Source organism: Patiria miniata, unplaced genomic scaffold (genome assembly GCF_015706575.1).
Source record: "Patiria miniata isolate m_02_andy unplaced genomic scaffold, ASM1570657v1 HiC_scaffold_4, whole genome shotgun sequence".
NCBI lineage: Eukaryota > Metazoa > Echinodermata > Asteroidea > Valvatida > Asterinidae > Patiria > Patiria miniata.
In genome coordinates, this window is record NW_024037071.1 from 9,506,893 (window position 1) to 9,520,289 (window position 13,397).

General features: G+C 41.1%; 1 protein-coding gene across 1 annotated transcript in view; it reads right to left on the minus strand.

Moving 5' to 3' along the window:
* LOC119739788 overlaps positions 1-13,397 on the minus strand; it is a 63,610-nt gene that overhangs the window by 14,197 nt on the left and 36,016 nt on the right. Inside the window, exon 4 of the mRNA XM_038214862.1 lies at positions 10,947-11,392. Coding sequence (XP_038070790.1) covers positions 10,947-11,392 — 446 coding nt within the window. The remainder of the gene's footprint in view (positions 1-10,946; positions 11,393-13,397) is intronic.

Genomic DNA, 13,397 nt, shown 5'->3' on the forward strand with positions numbered 1-13,397 from the left:
AGTCCATCATAAGTCAATCACAAGTCCATCACAAGTCATCACAAGTCCATCATAAGTCAATCACAAGGCCATCACAAGTCCTCACAAGTCCATCATACATGTAAGTCAATCACACGTCCATCACAAGTCATCACAATTCCATGATAAGTCAATCACAAGTCCATCACAAGTCCATGATAAGTCAATCACAAGTCCATGATAAGTCCATCACAAGTCCATCACAAGTCCATCACAAGTCATCACAAGTCCATCACAAGTCAATCACAAGTCCATCACAAGTCATCACAAGTCCATCATATGTCAATCACAAGCCATCCAGTCTCTCAAGTCTCAAGTCACCTCACAAGCTACATGTATTCAAGTAGGACTCACTCTGTATTTTTTGTGTCTCCTGTTACAGTTGTGACTTGACGTTCGAATTGACTTGTGATTTTCCTGTGACCAGACTATAGGATGTACCGTGCATGTACACATGTACCCTATCTTTGTGATCCATCACAAGGACCTAGACTACAACAATAAGTCCAATATGATTTTTCAATCCTCGGTCCAGACTGGGGGTTGCTTTTCAATTCAAAAGCAGTCAAACCAGGTTTCTCAGATTTAAGTTTTGAAGTAAATGTATAAGCGAAAGGGTCCAAGCACAAGATCAAAGTGCAGAAAGAAATTCCCACCTTTAAAAAACAAAATACACTTCTGTCCATATTTTTAAACTGAAAACCTTGTGTTCAAAAAGAATAACTCCTTTGAAAATATAAAAAAGAGCCTCTTAGCATTAAACTAGATGCAAAGTTTGATCCAAAAACAAAATGACAACAAAAACTGAACTCTACAAATCATTTCCAGCATGGGGATGATAAAATGTCCCAAATGCATCATAAACAAAATAAAAAAACTTGGAAATGGCCATAGCTGTGGTCAAATCACCATGGACCCCAGGTTAGGTAATTTTATTTATTTGAAGGTGGCAGGGTAAACTCAAGTAACCTTTAATACAAAACATCTCTTTTCATGGATTTTGCGGTTTGAAGAAGGGGGGGGGGGGGGAGGTGTGCTCACAGGTGAAAAGATTTATTGGACAATTTCCCTTGTTTTTCAGCCGAGAGACAAATAGAATAGAGTGAGGCTATCACACCCCAAGGTGGCCACAGCCAATTTGCTGGTGGGATTTATTGACAGAACCAGGAGGCAAAAGAGAGGAAATTAACTTGTTTTTGACTGGATCAGCTTGAAATGGAAATGGGCACTCTGGAGGATACTGCATGGAAAGACCATCTGTCAGAGAGAAACCATGAAAAAAAAAGGAACAAAAAAAAAACCTCAAAAAAATGTGGCTGTCTTACAATGTATGGTTGTCTTACAATGCACATGTACAGTACATATGTGGTCATTAGGCCCAAAATTAATTTGGTGATGAACCATGCCTACTTTGGAACATGGGCAAAAACATGCGCATCTTCCCAATGTGCATATGATTACACGTCAGATTTTTGTCAGGAATTTGGCTGCATAGTCAAGGCAATGATTGTTTGAAAATCACGGGTAAGGCTTGACCAGCACCCTCGCCGGCTCCGGGCATTAGGGGGGGGGGGGGAGGAGTGACAGTGCAAACTTGGGGGGGGGGGGGGGCACACCACTAGGAAAAAACACACTTACATGTATACATATATGTAATCTTTATGCTTATGGTTTTCGCCGATTAGGGGGGGGGGGGGCAGCCACAATGTAAAGATGGTATCAGCATGCCGTTTTCACAGCAGTAATGCTGAGATTGTGATCTTTTCAAATCTGTAAAAAAAAACGACTCATTTAACTCGATCGCATCACAATATCTTGTACATGTATGTGAACATGCATACAATACATGTAACTTGACACAAATGCAAATTTGACACCATAAAACGTTTGCTGTGAAATTTGCCCAAGTTGAATTGTGTTCAACTTTTGCGAATATGCAGCGTGAAAACTGGCCGTGATGTCACAACTTCGCGTTCACATTTGCTAAATCGTACCGCACATGAACCGGCCTTAAGTACAGCTTGCTGTCAAACACAAGGATACTTTCGGGTCGTTCTTAACAAGTTACAAATGTACCTTGACAATCAAAGTAAAACCTTAATGGTAAAGACTTTAAATTACACAAATGCCTGAGATCCCACTAAAAAGCACTGATAATTATCACGGGACAAGTGGACAACACTTTAAAAACTTAACTACACAAAAATCTCTGTCTGGTACAGTATTGCACAAACTTCACAACCTAGGATGATGAAAACAAACATCCACAACTTTTGACCCATGGATCCTGGATCTTCCCACCAGACTTTTTACAAACAAGTTTCCTCCCAATAGTTCAGCCTTCAGGGTAATCTCTGATATGGGTCACCTGAATGAAATTCTTTTAAGTACTTACATTGTACATGTACAGGGTGCTGTCTGTTAGTGTTAACCCTTGCTAAAATTGACATGACTTTGAAATGATTAGTAAACTAAAAAATCTAAATTGAGAAGTTGTTTACAATGAAAAGCTCTTTACAAGTGTGCAGGACATTTCCACACCCCTCTCAACAAAATGGATTAGCCTGCTTAGCATATGGCTTTTCTAACATCCAAACTCACTCCCTCTCCTTGTTCATTGCAACAGCAAAGATTGACCCCAGTGTTGGATGCAAAGTACATACTGTACATGTACATGTGTACATGTACATTTTATGTAGGCCTACATGTACATGTTATAAAGCCGGTATGCAAGGCATCTTTCGACAATTATTTGTACAATGCTTTCAGGAAGAAACTACACCCACTACTATAAAAACTTTTTGTGACCTTTTTCTCCCGGGTGAGGTAAATCATGTCATCGCCTCACCGGTCAAAAACTATTTAACTATGGGTGACATGAAATGCGAGAAAAGAACACCACCTAAAAATAGAGTCCGCCTACATGCAAAAATGTAGTCTACAGAAGAAAAAAAAACTGTTTCAATTTCTTTGGTTTGGGTGAAGTGTGGAGCAATTTGGAGGTTGACAGATTTATTTCAATCATGCCACAACCAATAGAGGGATTTTCTCAGAAAATCAATTGATCACTTGGTGGCTGCCTGAACTACGAATAATAAAACAAAAACACATCAGCTCCATTGACAATGCAAGCTGCGTTACAATAATATACTTACAAAAAATAAATAAACAAATATGGAAAGAAAGTTAAACTCACGCCTTAAAGAAATATTGAGTTAAGCATGTAATATTTACCAAGTTAAAAGTTCCCACAGTTTCTCACGCGTATTTTGACGCTTACTTCCTATTCTTTGAACAAATAACAATCAAAGGCTTCAGGCCTATATGTACCGGTAATCTATCTTGAAGTAAAAAAAATATTACTAATAATAGACTATGGGAAAGGACAACAGTGACACACTAAAACAACATACAGCCTTGTTCCGTAGTTGTAAATGTAGGGACATACACTTGTCTGTACAAGGTGTTTGGACCGAAAACGCTGTGGGGACAGCAGAAAGTCCCCATATTTGCACAACAATAAAAAACTTCCCCATAACACGGTGTAGGCCAGGGCACAGCGCCAGACTACACACCCTTACCCCAAAATTAAAAGTAGGTCTTTGGCCACTGACCTCATGAGTCAAACAAACCAGTCAAGACCGGGACACAATAGCTTCAGGGTAAACACTTCAAGTTTTGAGCTAGTCTTCCCTTGACAAACAGGCACGGGCAAATCCTGCTTTTTCACTTTAATTTCCACCCCCCCCCCAACACTTTAGGGAAAAAAGGTGTTAAAATAAGATCAAATATTTAGTACTGGGCAAATTTTGGAATAATAGAAAACAGCAGGAGAAGCGATCAGTGGTGGAATTTTTTAGGGGAATTCCGCAGAGGATATAATGCATAAGGGGCACGATTTGTCACATTTTTGTTGTTGACAGATTGGGATGAAGACCAACAAATTGGCTTTTTCAGTTGCTCTTCTGTTCTGGGCATTCCACAAAAGTACAGGAGCATAAGTGGTTGGCCAGCGACAAGTGGCTGATTTCAAAGTGACGTACAGCAAGTGCAATTTTCTGGGAATCTGTCTTTGACATTTGCAAGTTTTTTTTTAACAGGACTCATTCCTTGCCAAGTCTGAAAATCTGCCCTCTCAGTTTGTGCTGTGTGCCCACTGTATGGCTCTTAGTCTCGGGGCTCCTACAGATGCAGCTTTTTGTCTTCAACTTTTCCATCTTCAGCCTGAAAAGTTGTTTTCCCCCGCTTCTTTACTGCGGCAGAATTTACTTTTGTTGAATTGCGTGATGTGTTTTGTCCTAAGAAATGTAATCATACATTTTTGCAAAGGAGACACAATAAAATGTCAAACTTTGACATCACCTTGCTCATGTTTCTCTTCATCCTACTATAAAGTACTAGATCTTAGAAGTAGGATAAATTTTTTTAGGAGTCTCCTTCTGTGAAACTTTGTTGGATGTATCTCCTGTCCTCCCCCCCCCCCCCCAAAAAAAATGGGGCTCTAAAAGCATTGGAGAAGATCTCGCCCTATCAAGCGTGACCTTGGCATACCTGCACACACTCAAAATGTCAATCTTGGCAGTAAACATCACTTGAGATATTTGATACGTTTTCTTGAAGTCTACTTGGGAAACGCAAACTGTTTCAACTTGGCACAGGAAGTTTGCAGACATAACCAAGCCAAGTGACTGTTGTTTGGAGAGGAACAGGTTCTGAGGCGAGCCAGAGGTTTTAAATTGAAGGTTTTTTTGGTCATTAATTAACCCCAACTCCCTGGCAGAGCCAGTGACATCCTGGAGCAATGGGGAGGATTTCTAGGCCCTAATTTATGCATCGTTGATAGTGTGAAAGTATGTATGTTCGAATGAACCCGGTTATGTTAATTTCAACAGGGGTAGGCAAGACAATAGTGTGAAAAGGTCTTTGCACCTACCGTTATCAATTGTAAGACACACACCATGACCCCTGGGAATGGTGTGTCATTGTCCAAAAGCAGTCATCCTTACTTGTGGAATCTCTACACCCCTGCGTCAGAGGAGTGAGGCACCAAATGTATAGTTTTGACGCTATTTAGCAACATTTATTTTTGACCCACCATTTAACAGATTGTGATGCACCTACTGTACTGAGGAAAAGTGACGCACCCCATAAATTGTTAGACACACCAAATCATGACGCACCCAGGTCACAGCCATGAGCCGTGAAGAACGTGATGCCACGCAGTTGGGGGTGTCATGAAGTTCGTCTCACAATTGATAGGTGCATTAGAACATACTGACCATGATCTTCTCAGAACCACTTAAAGTTTTGAGCCTTTTTAATGGTTCAGAGACAGTTACTTCACAACGTGTGTCTGCAAACCTCTCCAAGTTATATGCTCCACTCTGTGCAAAGCCTCAAATTTCTACAAACTGTCTGAATATTTTTTAAAAAGTTGTGTTATTTCTGAAATTGACAAAGAATAACCATCCCTGTCAGCTGTCTCATATCTCTCACAGAAATGCTATTTTCATTTCCAAGATCCATAAAACCAGTCAAATTCCCTGTAAGCTGTCTCATATCTCTCACAGAAATGCTATTTTCATTTCCAAGATCCATTAAAACCAGGCAAATTCTCCCTGTAAGCTGTCTCATATCTCTCACAGAAATGCTATTTTCATTTCCAAGATCCATAAAACCAGTCAAATTCCCTGTAAGCTGTCTCATATCTCTCACAGAAATGCTATTTTCATTTCCAAGATCCATTAAAACCAGGCAAATTCTCCCTGTAAGCTGTCTCATATCTCTCACAGAAATGCTATTTTCATTTCCAAGATCCATAAAACCAGTCAAATTCCCTGTAAGCTGTCTCATATCTCTCACAGAAATGCTATTTTCATTTCCAAGATCCATTAAAACCAGGCAAATTCTCCCTGTAAGCTGTCTCATATCTCTCACAGAAATGCTTTTTTCATTTCCAAGATCCATAAAACCAGGCAAATTCTCTGCATAATAATGACCTCCGCTAGTCTTTCAGCAGAGGGTACCCAGTACCGGTAGTTTATCAAGCAGAGGTGTGACGCTGGTCAAATTTAATAATTCTTGACACTTGCCACACTACCCCTTTATCAGCATGGGACCACCTGCTCTGGGACTTCCAGTGTTATTCTCATGGCATTCCATTGGGCATTCCACTCATATTTTATTAGCAGGAGTGGAGTCAAGACAAGGGGCATAAAGGTTTGGGATCAAAGGAGCACCCTGACCTCTTGACCTTTTGCCTGCCCTGGATGAGGGTCAAAGGTCATGAATGGAAAGAGGGGGGGGGGAGTGGGAGATTTATGTGTTATGGATCGGATACTTGGCAGGCAATTGGACAAACCTGACTTTTAATGTCTTAATTATGATGTGTGAGGTGAGAGTCACAAGAAACAGGATTGGTCTTGAAATTTGTGGACGGTTTCTGTAAATCTAGTCTTTCTGAGACCTCCTTTTAAGTTCTATGCTGAACGTTGAGCAAAACACCATCTTTTTTTTTATTTTTGGAAAATCTCCAGTGCTTGAATCTTAACTTCGCGCCGGATGACGTGTATACACGTAAAGGTTTTGTGGTATTCGGAACGGATGACGGATAAACACGCAGGGAGCAAGGCCGGAAATATCTGTCAGCGACCCGCTCGCAGCGAGTGAGGCCGGTAATATGAGTGTGCTGCCCAAAGGTGATGGCTTCAACCCGCCTGGCTTGAGGTCGAGTGAAAATTAATCCAGTGGTTAACTGGTTAAAGGATCGAGTATTACATGTACCGGGTATTAACAGAGGTTTAGGGAATTGACACTGCATTGGTCCACTCCGTGTTGTAGTACTCAAACTTGTACTCATGAAAATGTACTCATACAAGTTTGTAATCACAAGAAAAAAATACCTTTACTCATACTCATACCCTTTGTATAATATATTCATGGCAAGTAAAAATACATGTAGTCCTACTCATGGTATTCATACTTGTGGAGCATGGAAACTATACACTTACATGTATGTATGTCCTTGACTTCAAAACTGGTTTCCTATTTCCACCGTTTTTCCCCCATTTTTCATGGATCTGGTTGGTTGGTTAAAGATATTGTCCTTAAAGCTATAGTCCATCATTTGTAATTAGTGCATTTTGTTCGTTTGAAGCAACAAAAGTGTTCAAAATCTGATGAAGGATACTGAGCAACTAACCTGATGAAGTTTCAGCTAAGCTTCAGCTGTACATTCCGAGAAAAGCAGCATTCTAAGATCTCAATTTCAAATCAAAAGTTACTGAATCCTGTTTTGAATTGTTTTGAATTGCAGCTATACGCGGCGTCGCGCACTGATCCGACGAATTATAACAACCGCGCGCGCGTGTGCGTCGTTCCAAAACTTGTGCGCGCTGCGCTGAATAACAAAACGAACTACTAATTTAAATTTTCCTACGGTGCTTCTTAAGAATCACCGTTGGAAATGCCTTCTTTCGTTGATTACTTCAAAATGACAGCTTCCCAGAAAGAATAATTTCACAGGGAGTTTAGTTCCCTTACTATCTTTCAACCAAGTTTGTTTTTCAACAGTAATTACGCCAGTTACTTTTCGGATGGCTGCAAATGATGGACTATAGCTTTAATTGGGTATTTATTAATGAAATTTGGGATACACTTTTGGGTGCTTAGAGAACCTTGTGGGTTATTTTGGGGATATTTATTCTCAAGTGGGAATAGGGAGGCCCTTGGGGTGGGGTAGGTTACAGCTTGTCACTTGTTTTACCAATTGTTCCCCAAGTACACATGTACATGTAGGAGATCGAGAGTACGAGACAGGCATACTTGCTTAAATTTGTCCGCTCAGTTACTCTATAGTCAACTAGTCTGTTTGTCAATTACATGTATGATGAGGAGACTGCCCTTTGAAAGGCATACATGTACACGTACGTGTACAGTACAGTACATGTATGTAAGATCAAGGTTTTCATCAATACATGTAAGCCCCCCCCCCCCCCCAAAGAAATTTATCAGATGGCTAATCTTAAGGGCTACTAATACTATAATGCTATTTTATTAGCGAAGGGGATACTTTACATGTAGGTCAAGATTTCTTGTTAAGGTTCAGCAGTGCCTACGTGCACATGTGTGCATCCTGCATTCAAGGAACAGCTTTTTGTTTTAAAAGGGTCCTTTCTGAGTTCTGCCATAACCCCAAGATATGGCACTCCATCAACTGTGCCAAGCTGCTTTCAGGCAAGCTACTCTAGGGGAAAACCCTGGTATGTGTGGAATTCACTGCCTACCCCTAATTCAAGGGTTAATTGCGTCAAAGTCCCTGGCCCTGGACAGAGTCCAGAAAGAGGGGGGAAAAATCACCTGCAAGGGCTGTGTTAGAGCTTGAGCTACTAACCACCTGTGTGGTTAACAGCTGTCACTGGATCACCATGGTCAGTCCTCTTTTTAAAAAAAAGTGGGAAACATTTGATTTCCAGTTACAAGAATGCCAGGTTGAAGTATTGCACATACTGTACTGGTAGGATAGCACGACAAGGCTTGTGTAGTACAGCTGGACCTGAAAAGTCTCAGTAAGAATATTTATGGGGACTCATAGTCATAATGACTCATTAAAGGTAGAACATACCATTTGTCATTTTGTGCATTTTTTTTTCGTTTAAAACAACAAGAGTGCTCAAAATCTAAAGAAGGGTGCTTAACAATTAACGCTGATGAGGTTTTAGCTCTGTGAATGCTGTTTATTCAGAGAAACAATATTCTAGGATCTCAATTTCAATTCAAAAATCATGTTCTGAATTGCGCCCGAAATCAGCATCCGGGACACATTCTCATTTAGCCGATTGCAGCTCTACGTGATGTCACGCACTGAACCGACGAATTATAGCAACCGCGCGCGCGTGTGCATGGTGTCAACACTTGCGCGCACCCATTCAAGGCTTCGCCGAATTAAAAACGAACTACTAACGGAAATTTCCCAAAAATGTGTCATTAGACGCATCTTTGGAAATGACCTCTGTCCGGGCAGGAATCGAACCTGAAGCCCGAGCCATAGGGGTGGAAGGTGAGGAAAAAACCACTGCGCCAACCCAACTCACATCTGAATAATAGAATCCTGAATTTTTACCTTGGCTCAACTTTCAATCACAAGTACATGTATGTATTTCCATGCAGTTCAGAAAGTAGGGCGGTGGAGAGGGGCTACATGTATTTTGTCTCCAGAAAAATTATTTTCAATAAAAATAATAAATTAAACCAACTCTGATTTCCAAACCTGCAGAAATTTGTTTTCAATTTCAGAATGAACAATAAACAAACTGTCAGCAGTGTTTTGACTCTGGAATTCCTAATAGTCTAACCAATAAATGACTTCAGAAAGAAATATTACAAAGCAAACAATTTTTCTGAGATATCGGGCAGTGTCATTTCCTGTCGAAACCAAACTTTGCAGATAGCAAATCTTGATAGGTTTGTTCTTTTGCAATTCGGTTTCCTGACCAAAGAATTTCAGAAATGTCTGGAGTTGGACCAGAAATATGTAAACAGGCGAGAGGGTGCTACGTTTTTGGCACCTTCGGTGAACTTTGGTATCTCTCTGAATCAGATGATTGTTCTGTGATTGATTGCGGCAGAGTTTAAGTAGTGCTAAAGAAAAATCTACGAGAATATTTTTGTGGGACACACAGGTGTAGAATGTGACATTGCCCACTTCAACTGCTTTTCTGAATTTTTTTTACCCAGTTTGGTGCAAATATTAACACCGTTTTAGCAACACAGATATTACGCTGAATTAAGATCAACTGGTGTTGAAAGAGATTTTCAAAATGGTGTGCAAACTACATGTCACGATCAGACATCAGAAGATGGTTTTTATATTTGTCCAATTTGTTGTTGAAATACCGGTGCCAGATCTTTAAAGGTAATACAACATTTGCAAACATCAAAATACAAAAGTACCAAATTATTATGAAATACAGTACCTTACTTGACTAGTCTGTAAGTGAATAATAGTCTCAAGCATCCTGTGAAATCATGGCACCTGGTGTGCTGTCAGTTTCTCCTGGAATTTTTGTATCAATTTTCCAATTATGATTGGCCGACCATCGTTGGAACAAAACTGACTTTTTCAAATACTGCCCCCAATTTACAAAATTTAGTCAGTCCACATTTTGTTTGCAATCGATTACACATCGGTGAAAGGGTGCAAGCCAGCTACTCTGGTTCCCTTCCCTGATAATTCCCTGACGTCTATAAATTGCTCTGTTTCGTCTGAAGTAGGATCAGGGAACCAGACTACAAGAACAGCATTTTTTCTTGTTTTTTTCCAGCATGTAAGAATACAAAACTGTAAACAGGTCAGTGTAACAACATTTGCTATAAAATTTAACCCCCAAATCCATCCATTTCCTGAAAATTACAGCAAAAGCAAATGTTGTATTAATTACCTTTAAACTTATACTCCGTGAAAGGTACGGTAAAGGTCCCACAATATGTGTCCCATTTGAATCTGGAATTGTGTACACAATTTGCAGAGCTGTATTCAAGTCAATCACAAGTCAATGACAAGCCAATCAAAAATCAAAACACAAGCCAAATACAGAGATGCCACCAGTATCAATAAAAAGCCTGAAACACTACTAAAAAACCTGAAACTACCCTTACCCCCTTTCAAGAATGTGTTTTCTGGATGTTTCAGACCAAATCCAGCACTTTTAATTTGTCACATTTTTTGAAAAAAAACCTGAATTCAGGTTAAAACCTGAAAAGTGGCATCTCTGCAAAAATAGCCCTGAAAGGAATAACTTTGTTACCATTCATATGAATAAAGCGTGTCACTTAATCTGAAACCAGACGCCTCGTGATCGACTCATGAGGCCCTGTGATAACTCAATCACAACTCTACGGCTTACTACAAAGTATCAAGAGTGACTTACAGGATCCTTGTGAAGAGCCAACTTGAACTTGTCAAAGTACAGCCAGCGCAGGGCTTCGCTGTGATCCATGTCGTGGTAGAAATCCCTGGCCGTGAAGCCGAAGGAGTGGAACTCTCCGCCAGGATGCAGCAGCAGCGTGGTCGGGGTCTTCATGTTGGTCACGCCGGGGTCCCCGCCTTCCCACTTGCGCATGATCTGCACGTCGTCCGGGTCCCGTCGATAGCTGTAGGCGTAGCCGCTGAAGGTGGTGCCAAAGTCGATGGCCACGACCACCTTGAAGGGGTGAGGGGAAGGGGCGGAGGGGGCCAGGGGTGTGGCTGGGGAGCTGTGGATGGCTACGGCCTGCTCCATGCTGAGGCTGTTGGTGGAGCCGGGGGTCTGGGCGCTGTTGTTGAGGGATAGGGTCGGCCTGACTGGGGTGCTGGTAACCGGGCCTGCTGAAGTGCCTAATGGGGGGAAATGGGCAGAGAATTGAAAACGTGAATGTATTTTACATGTTGTAAAGCAGCCAAAACGCTCTTACGTGATCTTAAATGCCTTTGGAAAAGATCCTTTCAGGACCATAACATCAGGCCATTCAACGATGTGTATGCATTATCATGTATTTCAGGTAAAATCCAGTCAGTTATAAACTTCAGGTCTGGATCCCGGGTGTTATTTTAGGATTCTTCACCATTCATGCGAGTATTTCTTTCAGCTGTACTGACAATATGGCTGGGAATTGTTTAGACTTGGCAGAGGTTTGCGCTCTCTGAGTGCTTTCTAGATTTTGTTGAGATCAACCCCGATCCGATCCCTTCCACCCTCTCCAAAATAGAAACTTTTACAACATTGTTCAAAACCTGTTTGATTTCTTTTACATTTTGTTTACATGTGCACTCTAACCTCAAGATAAAAGTATTTTGTTTAAAATTGAAAGCGATAATACCAAGACCTGCACATCCAAGGGAAACATATGTATATGTACTACTACTAGTAAAGCAAACAGGAATAAAAATTATGTGATCACCATGGCCCCCGATGGACTGAAACCCAAGGTTCTGCTGTGTTAGTGGCACAGGTGCTGGCATCTAAGGGTCATGGGTACCACCCTGCAGCCATATTGGCTGCTCTTGAGCAGGGTCAAGGCTGGTAACTCACCCCTGATTTATGGCATGATACTGGAGATATTGACAAGGGTACCAGTGTTTTCTTTTTTTGAATGTTTTGTTTGTGATAAGGCTGGACTTGGTACTTGAAACTCAGAAACAGTTTGTGGGGATCAAGGATCCCGAACGATAAACTTGTCACACTGTGAAACTTGTTTGAAATTTATTTCTGGATGATTTACGACTAACGTCAATGTCTAAAGGTTGCTTGTTAACATCATGGCCGGGCCTTAGAATTAGGGTCAGACGTGGGTCAAAGCTCTTCAGACAAAATATGTCTTAATAAACTGAAAACAATTTCAACTGTTGAAGATAGTAATTTGACTGAAGCAGACTTTTTTAACACACGACCACTGGAATACCATCGTTGCTCTCGTGGACAGAGCTTTCAAGTTGTATGATGGCGCTCTTCCTATTTATCAGTGTCTTTGTTCTGAGGGCTCTACCAGTAGATGGTTGCAGACCAGTAAATAAACTGCCATAGACCTCAGTGATAACCATGCCTACTTCCAAAAATTATGAAAAATGCTCACAACTCTCTAAGGTCTAAGATTCACCCATAAAAGTAGTCCTCAAACAATTTTAGGGCCCAATTTCATCTGAATTTCACAGAAATACCAGTATGGCTTCGTGGCTTACACCCCTCTTTTTTATTAACATACAGGTACCCTCAAGTTCATGGCCCACAAAATGCTCTAACAGCGCAAAAATTGAGGGCATGCAAATCGTGATTGGACAGCGCAGGCAATTTTGAGCCTATTTAATGGCCTGCACCCAGAAAGTAAAATGCCATGCATTCCTCCACATGCAATGTGGCCAAGGATCATTTCCATGGGTCGCAATTCTTGCAACATTGGTGATGCTGCAAACCTAGGTAGGAAACAGTCCTTGAGGGGACAGTGAGAGAAGATACTACTTGACAACCTGTCAGTTTCTTTGTGTTTTTTTTTTTAAAGTTGAAGACCAACCACAACAAAAAAAGGAATAATTTGCACTAGATGTCTTTATACTGCATGCCATGGAACACTATAGGCCTTTTCACACTAGACAAATCTTGGGGTTGACGTGGAGTTGACGCAGGGTGGAAAACATGCGGCAGTTTCACACTTGAAAACGTTCGACCCTGCGCCAACCCTGTGTCAACCCTGAGATTGATTTTGCCCGGGGTTGAACTCAACCCTGCTCCAGACCAGGGTTGAGATTCCAACCCGGATTGAAACTCTCGCCAGGGTTCAAAACAGAAGTAACCGAGTGGAATAAGCTCGGTTTGCACACAAACAAGTGTGAAATGATGCAGGGTTGA